The following is a 15,838-nucleotide window of genomic DNA, read 5'->3' as shown; positions in this document are numbered from 1 at the left end:
ATTGGAACGTGACTAACCAATAGCTCTCTATTCGTTAGAAAAGAAGAAAAACTTTCGAATCCTTTCCTTTTTTTTCCCCTCTTTCTCCTTTTTTTCAGGAACACGAGAGAAATCGTAACTTTTATCCTCGAATATTTATCGAGGGCCGAGATAGTTTCGTTACGTGCGATGTTTATGCCCGACTATAATCCTTTAATCTCGCGTGACGCGTTTATGTGCAATTTACGCAGCGACATCTCTCGACGATTCGCCGATTCGTAACGAGATTAAAGATTTTTCTATCGTGTAAATTTCATTGGCGAAACAAAGAGAGAATTATCATTATCCCGTGATTGATTTGAACGAGGACGAATTTTCGCCAATGCATTTTTGCCTCGACTATCCTCTTACGAAATATCCCTATTATTGCGATACAATTTCGAATTTATTCGAGGAACAATTTGTTCCTTCGAAATTGGATTGATATTTACAAAAAAAAAAAAAAAGAAAAAATCGAACAGCGAGAAAACTTTATTTTTCGACGATCGTCATTTTTATTAATCTAATCCGATATCTCAACTGTCGATATAAACCAAAAATTAAATTTTTCTCGCCGTCGTTTAACCGATTTAACGATTTCAATTTTCTCAACTTCACACCTAACCTAACATCTAAACCATTTCGAAGAAACAATTTAATAACTTTACTCGACAAACCGATAATCGCGATATATCAAACGATATATTAAAAAATATTATTTCCTTCTTTCTTTTTCGTTAAAATTGCTCAAACTTATCGAAATCGGATTAGAAGAATCGGAGAGAGAAAAAGAAAAGAAGAAAAAAGAAAGGAAGATTTTCGAGAAGAAGGATGGTAAGTTATCGACCGAGTTATCGAAAAGGGAGAATAAACAGCGTGGAAAACCGCAAAACTCTCTCTTTCTCTCTCTCTCGATCGGTTGATTCCGGCAGAGCGAGCGAAGTCACGGGCAGAGAAAGAGAGGATTCGGTTTTCGGCGCAACGCCAAATATTTATCTCGCATCGGCGGCAACTCTCTTTGGAAACGCGTCGACCGTGTTTATCGGGACCGAATCGCAATTTCCACGCGCGGTTAGCTTCCGCGCGAATGATCCAAACGAACGACGAACAAACTTTCCTCCCTCCTTCCACTTTTTCCGCATATTCGCATAATCCAATTCGCGTTAAGGATCTTCTAGAGAAAAAAAATTATTTCTAACCTTCTTCTCCGATTATCTGTCCCCGTTTAATAATCGTTTTAACGATCGTCTAATTATCGCCATATTATATACTCCGCGTTTCGAAAGAAGAAGAGGATGATCTAATTATACATCTTCTCGTTAATACTTTTATAAAACGAAAACACATTGTTGGAATATCTCGATGGTTGGACGGTTTATCCACCAGCAATTTTCGCTTTTAAGATGGACTCAGCGGTTATGATGTAAGTGTAATTTCGGGACAAGTGCGTGCTCGACGTGGCGCAACATCCCCCGCCTTTTAATTACGTCCGGCCGTGTCGTATACGGTTCGTGACCGTACGCCATGTCCGCTCCTTCAAATTCAAGATCTTATCTCGGGAATTGGCCCAATTAGGAACCGCGACGATCTTCTTGCAATGCGGATACGAGGAACTTGCTCTTTAACCACACGCGATATTTCCACCGTTTCTGCCGTTCTTCCTCTTCTGTCTCTCTCTCTCTCTCTCTTTCTGGATTAATTCGCTTCTTCGTCATACTTTTTCAACTCTTTCTTTTCGTTATTTTCTTCGCGATATCACGTCTGACGATTCGATTCGAAAATACCTGGCTAAATAGATTTCCCGGAGGAAAGTTTTTCCATCCAGAAAAGATTTCTAACGAGAAGGAAGAATTTTTATCGAAATCGCGTTGAATTAATTTCGAATTTTCGAGTGCCAATTTTCCGTAAATTTAAAATCAATTGATCATCTCGTCGAAATTTCTCGAAAAATCGGATAAGATTTAATCGTAACTATACGTAGCGTAAAAAATTATAGATAGAATGAGAATTGTCGAGAATTGCGTGACAAGATTAATCGTATCGATCTTCGACCTGTGCACAGTCAATGGATATTTACAGGAAGATCAATCGCGGCTCGTAAACATAACCTATACTTACCATATTTTCACCGTATTTGTCCCTTTGTATTTTTTTTCCGCAATAACTTCTTTTTTTTTTTTTTATTAGTTTAATTGTTTTCTCAGAAGTGAACTTAGATTATTGTTTCTACGAACGAGTGCAGTCAAAGCGCATTAGAAATATTAGGTTAACTTTTGAGAAAAAGATTCCATCCAGATAAGTCGAATAATTTGTTATTATCTGCTTCGAGTTTTTCGTTTTTTAAAAAGATATCGAAAGATAGAAAGGGAGTTGAAATCTCAATTCAACAAATAATTAACTGCAACGGCCAAAGTTACATAAAGAGTTATATTAAATTGTGTAATACATCAAATTGCCAATTTTAGAAATGACGATCAACTCGTAAACTCTACTTAACCTAACCTACTTTACTTTTCCGTAATAACCTCTTTTTCGTTATTAGTTTAACTGTTTCTCCACAAGCGAACGAATTTGGAATATCGTTCCTGTACTGATGTAGCCTAGATCGAAATATTAGCTTAACTTTCCAGGAAATGATTCCATCGATTAATTTATTATTCAATTATTATTCGAATTCATTATTATCGGTGCTTCGAGTTTTTCATTTTCATCATTGAAAGATATCGAAAGATATAAGAGGAGTTCAAATCTCAATTCAAATAATAATAACTTCTTTTTCGCATTAGTTTAACTATTTTTTTAAAAATGAACGAATTTGGAATATTGTTCTTGTACAAATCGCGATCGAAGCGCATCGAAATATTAGGTTAACTTTTGAAAAGATTCCTCGATCGATAAGTCGAATAATTCATTATTATTGGTGCTTCGAGTTTTTCGTTTTTAATAATTATTAACAATAATTCTTTTTTGCATTAGTTTAATTATTTTTCCACAAGTGAACGAATTTGGAATATCGTTGCTGTACGATGCTGTATCCGAAATATATATATCGAAATATTAGTTTAGTTTTCGAGAAGATTGCTCAATCGATAAGTCGAATAATTTATTATTTCATAATTCATTATTCTCGGTGCTTCGAGTTTTTCGTTTTTACGATTAAAAGATATTGAAAGATAGAAGAAAAGTTAAAATCTCAAGAAATAATTAACAATAACTTCTTTTTCGCATTAGTTTAACTATTTTCTTAAGAGTGAACGAATTTGGAATATCGTTACGAATGCATCTGAAACGTATCGAAATATTAGGTTAGCTTTTGAGGAGAAGATTCTTCGATCGATAGGTTGAATAATTTATTATTCGATAATTCATTATTATCGATGCTTCGAGTTTTTCGTTTTTACGAATTTGAAATATCGTTCCTATACGAGTTTAAGCTGAGCCACGAGCCGAAGCGCGTCGAAATATTAGGTTAGTTTTCTAAAAAGATTCCATCGATGGGAGGATCGTTCAAAAATTCGAGTCTGGGAACGAGGATCTGGGAGAAACGAGCCTCGAGGTAGACCGAAATGTTAAAAAATGAACGGAAAACGAAAGCGATGGCGGAATTGGACGCATCTTGGACGACGGTTTTCGCGCATTCGAGCGAAAGCGAGGAAATCGGAAAAGTGGCAACAACGCCAACCGAAGGGTGATGAGAAGTTGCGCCATCTCGAAGCGCTGTCATCGCAAAGCTCGAAACGACACGAGTCCATTTTCGAATAGAATCACAAGCCGTGAACGAATAACGAAAGCATGGTTACGTGCTGTTCGTAAAGGAAACGATTCGTCGTTCTTCTTCGAAACGAGGAGATACCGTAACAGCCGAGAAATGGATCGAGAAATGAGCCTCGTTAGTCTATTTTTCACCGATCGATCACCGTACTCGTTTCGCCGTTCACGGTATTGTTTTTAAAAGATAAAATATTCGACGCTGAAAAATTTGTAAAAGATGGAATACTGTAGTCTGGTTGAAAAGATAATCGAAGGCTCGTATTTCGAATAAATATTATAGTTCCGAAGATATATCGTTTTCCTTTCGACCAAGAAAAATTTCACGTGATACGTAATATAAAATTTCTCGTTAAAAAGATGAATTTAAAAGTGTACTTACAATACATGTATAGGGGACTGGGGAGACCACTCTCGACGAGGCCGTGCCTGGTTGGGCATTTGCGCTCCTTTGTTTCTTCACATTCTTAAAGATTCTGCAAAAATAGAAAATTAAAATTTTCGCGCGTGCATAATCTCGAAATCCTTTTCCACTTCCTCCTCACTCTCGTGCATGGACGAAAGTCATCTTTTCGACACATAGAGAATAAAAATCGATCGTTTTTCGATCGTTGGATGGAACTCTTGGCCGAGACAATCGTTGGTGCGAATCATTGAAGAGATTAATTGGATCCCATCGCTCCTCCCTCCGTCGATCTAACGAGAAGGAACGAAAGGGTCGAATTGGGTGAAATTAATCCGCGAAATATTTGATCTCGGCGGAAGCGAAGGGGAGGGGGGTGTGGCGGGGCTGCGAAACAAGGATTTCGAGGACGATTCGTGGGAAAGTTGGCCGCGTTATTGCGAGCAGAAATGAAAATTCCCAACTTTTCTCATTCTATCCGCTTTACAACTCTTCCCCAAGAGTTGAAGGGACCGTTGGAAACTTGAAAATTTGTCATCAAGTATGGTTTTATAAATTTACCAGCCTCCCTTTGCGATCGAACTCTTCCTCCTTGGAATATCTCTTGAAAACGTAGAGCAAAAAAAAAAAAAAAAAGAAAAGAGAAGAGGGGGGAAAAAATTGTTCATCGAACGAGTAATTCCATGCACGAACTTTCGTTTCTAGCCGTTCGAAAATATTCAAACCACCACGAGGCATGCAAATTGCTATTCTCTATCGTTCGAAAATAAAACGAGCAAAGGAATTGAAAAAAAAAAAGGATAAAAAAAAATAAAAAATAAAGAATAAAATAGCAATGAAATTTGCTAGTTTGATACGTGCATCTTTGCACGCCGTGAAAAAAACGACGTTCGTTCCGTTCCTCGAAATTCGATTAATCGTTCCGTTGACGCGAGAACCCCTGTGTGCATCGTTCGTTCGTTCGTTCGTTCGTTCGTTCGTTCGTTATCTATTCATCGCATTGCGTACCGTGAAACTGGAGGGGGGTGAAAAAAAAGGAATGAAAAATAAAAAATAAAAAAATAAAAAAGGGAGAATCGATAAAGTTTAGGTTAAAATGGCGAACAAAGGTAAACGAATGATTGATCGATATCGCACGACTGCACGATTCAAGGACGCGCATCGACTCGAAATGGATATCGCGAGTAATTTGCCTTTTTGTATTAACTCGTTTTTTACGAATAATAAATAGACCAACTAATTCACACGAGCCTTTTTTCACTTATCCTCTCGAAAAATGACTCGACAAACGGCACTCGAATCTCCATGATGATGATAATTTCGAGGTATTGGAGGAAGGAATGGTTTCGAGCGTTTGAGAGGGGAGAAGAGGGGGAAGAGGAGGAAAATGCGAAGAGTTTGGAAGGAATCGGCGAGAAGAATTGTCTCGGCAACCGCAGTGATACGTGCATCCGCGGGGCACAAGTTGGACGGAGCATCCGGTTATCGATCATTGTTGCCGTTGTTTGCAAACTGGCGTCGATTCGATGCCATCCGTTTCATCCATGTTTCTCCTTTCGAATCTTTTTTCGTTCGCCAAAGTCTCTTTTCGTTTCGAAAAAAGAAAAAAAAAGAGGAAAACGCGTCTTTTAATCTTTCGCGTGATTCTTAATCTAGGGAATTTCTAGTCGACACGAGGAAGCTAGGGATCACCAGAAATTAATTTCTTTGGATTCGAACGATTATTTACAGATATTTCCATAACATCTTTCTTACGAAAAATTGGAAAAGCTAATTTATCAATTTATAATATATAATTTATCGAATCATAGCATAGGGATCACCAGAATTAATTTTTTTAGATTCGAACGACTATTTATTTACATATATATATATTTATATATATTTATTTATAGACATTCTTATAATAGTCTTATAACAGTAATATATATATATTCTTAATCTAGGAAATTTCTAGTCGAAGGAGGCTAGGGATCACTAGAATTACTTTTTTTAGATTCGAACGACTATTTATAGATATTTTTATAACGTGGTTTCTTCGAATTTTTATTCCCTACTTTTTTTTCAATCTCCAGGTCTTTCTTCATTTTTTTTATTTTTATTAATTTAATTTTTAATCAAATTAATTAATAATTAATTAATTCTCCACTTTTTTTCAATCTCGAAGTCTCTCTCCGTTTTGAAAAAAAAGGAAAACGTGTCTTTTAATCTTTCGTGATTCTTAATCTAGGGAATTTCTAGTCGACAGAAGGAGGTTAGGGATCACTAGAGTTAATTTCTTTAGATTCGACCGACTATTTATAGATATCCATATAACGTCGTTCTTTCGAATTTTTATTCTCCACTTTTTTTCGATTTTCAAAGTCTCTCTCTGTTTCGAAATAAAAAAAATAAGAAAACGCCATTCGCTTTTTTTAATCTTTCGCATGATCCCTAATCTAGGGAATTTCTAGTCAAGAAGAAGGCTAGGAATTACTAGAATTACTTTCTTTAAATTTAACTATTTATTGATATTTTCATAACGTCATCCCTTCGAAAAATTGGAAAAGCTAATTTGATTCGATTTATACAATTTGATTCGAATCGAAAAAATCGGAGAGAATTTTGGTCGTAAAAATTGTACGGAATGAATCGTGGAATTTATGAATTCGAACGATTTGAATAGGAAGGAGATATAAGAATAGAGAAGGAAAGAGAGTTAAACCTTTGTTAAATTCAATAGCGAAAACAATAGCAATAGATAAAGAAGAAGATAAAGTATTTGCAGTGTGATAATTTTCTTGATTCGTATCAAGAATTAAGTACACACTTTCTACGTGATTATGTGATTCGTTGAAGACAAATTCGCGCGTCAAGTATTCGAGCTTTTTTTTTCTCTCTCTCGAATAATCAGATATATACGTGTAAGTGATTCAAGCATATATATACATATATATATATATATACAGAGATAAAAGAGTGAGAGCCGGATTTTCTTCTCTTGCGAATGGTTTTATTCCATTAGAGAAGCCATTGATAAAATATACGAAAATTTATAGGCACGTGGTTTTTCCAGAGAGAGAGAGAGAGAGAGAGAGAATGAAAAAAATCAGATATGAGCATCGCTTCCATTTCTATAAAAAGGAATACTTTTTTCTTTTTCTCTTTTCCTTTTCATAGCAACGTAAATTTGAAAGCAGAGGATCGCTATTGAAAATATCTAATACGAGTTGCCCAACTATTTTTATACTATGCTTTTCCACGTTTCCACTATTATATCCGAAAACAGATTTTAATAAGATAATCTTGAAAATTCACGCGTCTTAATTTTATTATTATTATTATTATTATTATTTTTATATATTTTTTGCTCGACGAGAGTCATCACGATCGACGATTGCCAAGGCTCGGCCGTAAAGTGGCCAAAATATTTTTCAAAGAAATCATAATTTCGAGGGAGAGCGCGAGGAAGAAGGGAAAAAAGGAAAGAAACAGAGAAACAATGTATAGAACGAAGAGGCAGTGGAACAAAGCCACCTTCGCGTTTTCGAGGATTAATTTCACGCGGATAAATAAGATCGTATTAAACCACCGTCCCAATTAAAACGTTTCCATTCTCGAAACGTTGCGTTTAAACGCTAACGAGCCCACCCCTTCAATTATGCAAAATTCGACCAACGCGTTCGTCTCGATCACGAGATATCTCCCCCCTCCCTTCCAAAAATTGCAAAGCTCACTTTCGCGAACGAGAATCCTTTCTATCGTGCAGAACGCGATCTATAACCCTTAACCCGTCAAAGGTATCGATACGCCATAATATTGCCATCTCTTAGAAAAATTGGCAAATTTCGAAATTCTCAACCCAGATTCGAAGGATTGATGAATACGCGTCCACGATTCTTTTGTACAAAATACCAACGTTACAATAAAAATTCGAAACTTTTTATCCGTTACTTTTCGATGTATAGCCTCGCATACATCTCGAGAAAGAAAAGAAGAAGAAAAAGGAAGCATAACCGAGAGAGAAAGAGAGAATCGATACGTCGAACGACAAAGAGGTTAACGATGCACGGTGAAATGAAAACAAGCGTGTACACGGTCGCTTCGACGCGGCGAACGTAACACACATCGACGTCCCTTCCGTTTGCACGAACGATTCCACGAGAGTGCGCTCTTCCTCCTGCTCTCCTACCGTCCTTCCCCTCTTCCCCTCCCTTCGCTCCTTTCCATCATTCCCGACATGCAACGGAGAACGACACGCAACGAGTTTTTTCGTCCACGATCAATCGACTTCATCAACAAGGGAGAAGACGATTTTCGCGCGATGGATTCTTTCGTAAAAGCGAGTAGAGAAAAAGTAGGTTTCTTCTTCGTTAATTCGAACTATAATCGTTTAGATTTATGAATATCACAGAGATTATATAGACGTGTATTTACATATATTTGGATTTTGTGAAATTTTTCTATAGCGCGAATATAGTTGCACACTCGTTGCGTTTTATTCAATATTTGACACGTACTCGTGCGCAATGTAGCTTACCAAACGCTTCTAGTGAAACTTATCTACGCGATACTAAAAAAACGCGTTACGATAGCTAAAGTTTTTCAAATATTTATCGAAGGAAGAGCGTTCGTATATCGCCAGTCTAACAGGAACACGATAATGCTGCGTGAAAAAAGAGAAAGAATCTCGAGCGGATGAAAACGTTTCTCGCGTTTAGAAATATATACGTAACTGTCAAGAATGAAATTAAAGAAGAAACGCGTCTCGATTTAAGGATATTCCCAAAGAAATTTCGAAAGTAATTTTAATCCTCTTCTCGATATTAATCCGAGATGGTTAAGAACATAAAGCGCCTGTTCCGTTCCTTTCGACGCAAGGTTTTTGTTAATAAAAGAAAACGAGGCGAATCGAAAAGGGAAAGTTCTCCTGGAAAAGGGAATGGAATGGAATGGAAGGGAAGGGGATGTATGTCGTGCCGCCCCCGAGGCAAAAGAGATCTCGAGATATTCTTATTTCGGTTGATTTAAGAACCGTTTCCAGGAACATTATTCAAATCCTAAACTGGAAACGTTATCTCGCGATCGTTAATGCATGCGGCTCGTTTCATCGTGGTGCACCGCGTGTTAAACCCGCCCCGGCCACGGAATCTTACTCGCGCGATGCGCCGCCGACACGCGAAACTCGCCCCCGAAACTTTTTCTCCCTTTCTTCCCCCTCCCCCCTCCCTTCCTCCAACCGGGTAAAATCGATCGAACTTTCGATCTATCACACCTTTCTTCGCCTCGATTCTCCGTTTCATCGTCGATTCTTCTGGAAATCTCCATTTCGATTTTTCCTCCCCTACGATCTATCGCGATTTTTTTTTCAATGGCAATTTTTCCCTCGACTCGATGGTCCTCGCGATTTTTCTTTTTCATGAAATTTTTTTCCGATCTACGATCCAGCGACTTTGTCTTTTTCGATAATTTTTTCTTCGAATAGAGGTGATTTTTACAATGATATTGATAATTATTGATGATCTAGGATCTAGCGATCTATCATAATTATTGGTGACGATTTTTTAAATCGACGTGATTTTTTCGTTCTAATATGGATTCACACGATTTTGATCATTTTTCCGATCTAGGATCTAGTGATCTATAATTATTCGTGACGATTTTTTGAATTGACGTGGTTTTTTCGAATAATTTTTTCCCGATCTACTATGGATTCACACGATTTTGATTATTTTTCTGATCTAAGATCTAGTGATCTAGTGATCTATAATTATTCGTGATGATTTTTTGAATCGACATGATTTTTTTGAATAATTTTTTCCCGATCTATTGTGGATCTATTCACACGATTTTGATCATTTTTCCGATCTAGGATCTAGTGATCTAGTGATCTATAATTATTCGTGACGATTTTTTGAATCGACGTGATTTTTTGGAATAAATTTTTCCCGATCTACTGTGGATCTATTCACACGATTTTGATCATTTTTCCGATCTAGGATCTATCATAATTATTGGTGGCAATTTTTCCCTCGATCTATGGATCTACCGTCGGTTTTCGCGGTGATTCAGCGAATCAATACGATTTCTATGACAATCTTCACCATTTTCCCTCGATCTTTTCCGTAATCTATACAAATTTTTGATCATTTTTCTTCCGCGATCTATCATCTTTCGCAATTTCTCGAACCGAGATAATTTTGATCCTCGTCACTTTTCTTCGATCTACCATCTTCGAACGCTATTATTATTATTATTATTATTCTTTTTTTGGAAATTTTGATAACTCTTCTTCCACGATCCATTATCACCCCTCATGGCGAATTTCCCTCCTTCGAGAATCTTTAGAATCTACGATTTATCTACCACAATTTTCGATCGATAATTCTCCTTCCTTCGTCGTCCCCGTAAAAATACGTATACAATATATCCAATTCCACCAAATCTCAACATATACTTCGCGTCATTCATTTCACCGCCGCCATTATATTCGCAATTACCAGATATTCGAAGGTGAAATTAATCGCATAACGATATTAAAATCAATACCCTTTGCTCTCGTTACTCAAAAAACGTTTGCGTTTCATTAATTAGAAGTTAATTGCACATCTCATAAACGCTCGGATGAAACGTTTTAGCTGATGTAAAATCCATCATTGCGTTGATAGATGGATAGAGCAACGGCGGTTACGATCGAAGCTGGATAAAATTGGATTTAAAGTTAAAGGAAATCAATTGTAGTCTGAACTTGGTTTCAGACTTAGAAGTGGAATAATCTCGATCACCAACCGTTTCCTAACAAGTCCACCATTTTCGTTCGTCCATTTTTCAGATTCTCGTACAACAACGAGAATAATAATAATTTCACGAATCTTTTATTTTTCGAACGAAGCCAGAATTATTCCTCGAGAGATATGACACGTTGAAACGTTTCATTTCCCCTCAACTATTATCCGAAACCGCATTGGTTCCACGATGAAACTCACCTCCTCCCTCTTTCTCTCCAATCTACGTCGAGAAGATCGTTCCTTCGCACGGCTTAGCTCTCGAAAACGCGTGTGTAACGTTTCGACTTTTCTGGAAACTTCTTCGATAATTTCGGGGAAAGCGTACGTGTCAACGTCGATTCAAAAAATTTTTTTTAATAATATCTCACACGTGTTGTTCGTCTTGGAAAAATATTTTCGAGAGGAGGGTAAAAATTTATCTCGTTTATTCCATCTCTAAAATATTTTCGTGGATGGAGCGGAGGAACGGCAACGAGACTCGAGTAACGTTAGAAATTTTCGAAAAATCGTTTCGATTTTTATCGAATCTCTTGCACACCGTTTCTTTTCACTTCTTATTTCACGAAATGGCACGCGCCTTCCTTCCTTCCTTCCTTCCATTCTTCCTTCAATGTCGCGATCGAGCGACATTCTTGACACGATTTTCAGGTCAGCCTGTTGTCATTATCGAGTACACCCTCGTTGCGCAAGGGAGGTTAGGTCGAGCGAGGGTTTATACACGAGAGGGAAGAAGAAAGGAAGAAAAGAAAGGAAAGGGGGGGAAAACGATAACCGGTAGACAATACGTTCTTCAAGACGACATTGAACTTCTTCCCCCTCCTCCTAACGCTCCATTTAGAATTCCTTTTCTTGGATGGATGGAAAAGGAGATGTAAAAAGAAAGGAGAGGTGTAGATGCACGCGCGTGAATATAACGAACGTCCAAGAACGAAGCGATTTCGATGGAGAGATCCATTCTCGTTCGATTCGAGAAGAAAATATTCGCCAAGTTTTCGAGTCACCGATCCTAATTCGACGTCCACTCGAACGAGTGATGGTGGAGTAAGGCAAAAAATTTAGAGAGAAAAGGAACGAGAGCAAATAGAGATAAGATAAGATAAGATAAGATAAGGTTTTTCGCATTGGAATTTGCTCGAAGATTATCGCGAAACGACTCGGTCAAAAATAACGTAAACAGAAAGAATATATTCGATGAAGGAAAAATAAAAATAAAGCGTGTTATAAATGCTTTTTAGTTTTTAAAGAAGGAACAACGGAATCGAAATACGACGTAGATTGATCATCGCGTAAAAACGCACACACGTTTTATTAAACTCTTTGTTTCTTCATTTTTTCATCTGGGATTTCTAAAACGCGAAAATTCGTTTCTTATTGGAGAGAATTTTATTCTTTGATCGCGAACTGGATTTCTTTCGCTCGCTCGAATAACCGTGCAATATATCCTCTAAAATAGAAAAATAGTTGAAGCGATAGGTTAATGCTTTCCAAGATATGTACATTGATCGTCGCGTAGAAATATAACGTCGAATCAAACATTCTTTGTTTTTTGATTTTTCAATATTTTTTTTTTTTGCAGAAAATCTTTTTTTTATTCTTCGAACTGGGTCTCTCGCTCGCTTGGAGAATTATATAATTTATATACGATCCTTTAAAATAGAAAAATAATTTGTTTAATATTGGAGCGATTGCTTAATGCTTTCCGAAATTATCAGATAAAAATATACGTCGAATTAAACATTCTTCATTTTTTCGATTTTTCGATGAAATATTTTTTTTTGTGGAAAATCTTTTTTTTATTCTTTGAACTGAATTTCTTTCGTTCACTTGAAGAATTATATAATTTATATACGATTTTCTAAAGTAAAAATAGTTTGTTTAATATTGGATAGGTTAATGCTTTCCAAGATTATCCAAGGTAAAAATATACGTCGAATTAAACACTCTTCGTTTTCTGATCGTCTATAAAAACCTGAAATTTTCTTTGCGAAAAATCTGTTTCCTTTTGAAGAGAAAACCTTATTCTTCGATCCGGACGAACTGGATTTCTTTCGTCCACTCTGAGTAGCGTGCAATTTATACACGATCCTCTAAAATAGACGTTTCTTTAATATTGCACGCTTTCTATCAGAGAACAGATTGTGGAACTCGACTCGACCAAAAGTCACCGGCAACAAGGAATATATTCGATAAAGGAAGATTACGTATACGTTTCTCTCCAACAAAATCTGTTTACGATCCTCTAAAACGAACGTTTCTTTAATAATACTTTTTATTAAATAGATTCTACGAATACATATATACATATATATATAAACGATTTTCAAAATGTATTATTATATATTGGTTATCAAAAAATATATCTGCGTTTCTGCCCAAGAAAATCTATTTACGATCCTCTAAAATAAATTTGTTTAATAATATAAATATAATTGTTATATTATTTATATTATTAATATAATATAAATGATGTATTATTATATATTAGTCATCAAAAAATACATCTATATTTCTCCTCAAGAAAATTTGTTTACGATCCTCTAAAATAAATTTGTTTAATAATATAAATAATTATTGTTAATAATATAAATTAATTTACAATAAAATAATTGTTAATAATATAAATAAATTTGTTTAATTTTAAAAAGTTTAATATTGCAGGTGAATACTTTTTATTAAATAGATTCTACGAATTTTATATATATAAATTCGATGATTTCCAAGATGTATTATTATATATTGGTTATCAAAAAGTATATCTACGTTTCTCCTCAAGAAAATTTGTTTAATATTGGAGGTGAATATTTTTTATTAAATAGATTCTACGAATCTTTCATATATATATATAAATTTTCCAAGATATATTATTATACTTTGTTTAAAAGTAAAAAGTATATCTACGCTTCTCCTCAAGAAAATTTGTTTACGATCCTCTGATATTATAAATTTATTTAATATTGAATATGGATACTTTCTATTAGGACAAGAAGGAATATAATAAAGTAAAAACAGGAATAAACTATATTAAATAGTGAGCTCATAAGAGTCTCCAAGATGTTGAATGTCACATAAAAATTATCTCTGTTTACGATCTCCTAGAAATAGACGCTCGTTTAATATCGGACCTTTCTGTCCGACTCGACCAAAACAAAAACAATAACAAAGAACACATATTGGACGAAGGGAAAATACGAATAAAATCCATCTTCTTCCCATCACCTCCCTTCTCGAACCGAAATCCATTATAAATAAACGGAAAGGAGGAGAAAGAAGCACGAATATCCCTTCCTTCCTTCCCCTTTTTTCTCTCCCCTTTTAAAAAATTTTTGCAAACGAGTTTAACGGGAAACATTTCTCTCTCCCCCCTCCTCTCTTGTTGAAAGGAATTCGGTTCGAAATTGCCGCGAGGTCGAACCCGTTTCGCCTGAAAGAAGCGCGAAACGACACGTTCCAGCGATTTTTCACGCGTCTCCTGAATATATTGAACGAGTTTTAAAACTTTTCTCGTTCGGGGCGGGGCTCATCGTCAAAACAAACCCGGGTCAAGCACGTTGCCCTAATTCTCCTCCAAGACTTTCAACAGGCGATCGTTAAAATTTCGTCCACTCTCTCTCTCTCTCTCTCTTTGTTAAATTTCGAGGAGAAGATAATTCTTCGAGGGATAATAATTCTGGATAGAGATAGATTTCTTTCAGAGAAAATACTATTTCTTTTTTTACGGATGAAAACGATATCGAAATTGAAAAATTGGTGTCAAACGAGTTGAAGGGCACGGAAATTATGCTCGCTCCTCGTCTTTCCAACGTCTTCTTTCCATGAGAGGAGTTTAAAAGGACGGTAATTCTGAGACGGTTGCGCCATAAAACCTCTAAAGGCTCCTCTCTCTCTCTCTCTCTCTTCCTCTCTCAAGAGAGCACGGTTGAATCAGGCTTTTAGCACGTATTTCGAAAAGCGATGGGAAAAGGGAGGACAAGTGCGTTTAATTAAACGAAGAGCGTATTCGAACGTGGAAATTCTTTGTGCCAGATTACCTCTGAATAATACATTTCTTTTCTCCTTTTAATGTATCTTTGATAAACTATTTATTTCTCCGAATCTTCGTCATTTTTTTCTTTTTAAGCAAAATCGCCGAGAAACCTACGAAATAATTCTTATTATTAGATTTCTTCCTGGCCAATCGTTCGCGTGCCTTTGAGACGTTTCGAAAATGTACATCCACAACGTCCGCACATATATAAAACATTAAACGATTGTAAATAAAATATTTTTTGAAAGCTACCTCAAGAAACGTGACTCTGGACTACAACTCTCTCTCAAATTCTCACTAATTTCGATTAAAATTCTCGAAAATCGACACATCTCAACGAAATCCTTTATCGCTTGAAATCGTATGCGCGGAATTCTCGAAGGAAGAGGGTCGTTGGAAGTGGAGGATTGACAAGGACGGTGAAGTCGATACATTTTTCTTCTCCTTTTAATATATCCGTTGACAGTGAAAACAATAAATATAAACATACAAATTTTGAAGGAATATATTTTTATTACGCGTGATTGCGCGCATCTGTTTACAAAACGATTAAATTATGCGTATCTAAGAAAAACAAATAGGCGCCAACTATGAAGTAAGAATTTGTCCGAATCTTCGTCTTCGAGATCTTTCTTATTTTTTAAATAACAAATCGCCGTGACATCGAGAAACCTACGAAATAATTTTTATTATTAAACTTCTCGTCCTGGCCAATCGTCGCGTCGCCTTCGAGGAAGAAAAATTTTCCAGTCACTCAAAATGTGCATCCACAACGTCCACACTTAAAATCCACTTTCGAAAACCGACGCATCCCCTCCCCTTTGCGTGGAATTCTCGAAGGAAGAGGAGGAAGAGGAG

General features: G+C 36.2%; 2 protein-coding genes across 3 annotated transcripts in view; both read right to left on the bottom strand.

Moving 5' to 3' along the window:
* Nucleotides 1-15,838, bottom strand: part of LOC108001912 (uncharacterized) — a 164,417-nt gene that overhangs the window by 12,247 nt on the left and 136,332 nt on the right. The gene's annotated exons all lie outside the window — the stretch shown is intronic.
* Nucleotides 1-15,838, bottom strand: part of LOC107994501 (heparan sulfate glucosamine 3-O-sulfotransferase 1) — a 154,002-nt gene that overhangs the window by 38,596 nt on the left and 99,568 nt on the right. For both annotated transcript variants that reach the window (XM_062073093.1, XM_062073092.1), the window contains one exon: nucleotides 4,169-4,262. In XM_062073093.1, the coding sequence (XP_061929077.1) occupies nucleotides 4,169-4,227 (59 nt within the window). In that variant the 5' untranslated portion in view covers nucleotides 4,228-4,262. The remainder of the gene's footprint in view (nucleotides 1-4,168; nucleotides 4,263-15,838) is intronic.

The sequence above is a fragment of the Apis cerana genome, linkage group LG3 (assembly GCF_029169275.1).
Source record: "Apis cerana isolate GH-2021 linkage group LG3, AcerK_1.0, whole genome shotgun sequence".
NCBI classification, from domain to species: domain Eukaryota; kingdom Metazoa; phylum Arthropoda; class Insecta; order Hymenoptera; family Apidae; genus Apis; species Apis cerana.
This window is presented reverse-complemented; position numbering and strand designations above follow the sequence as displayed.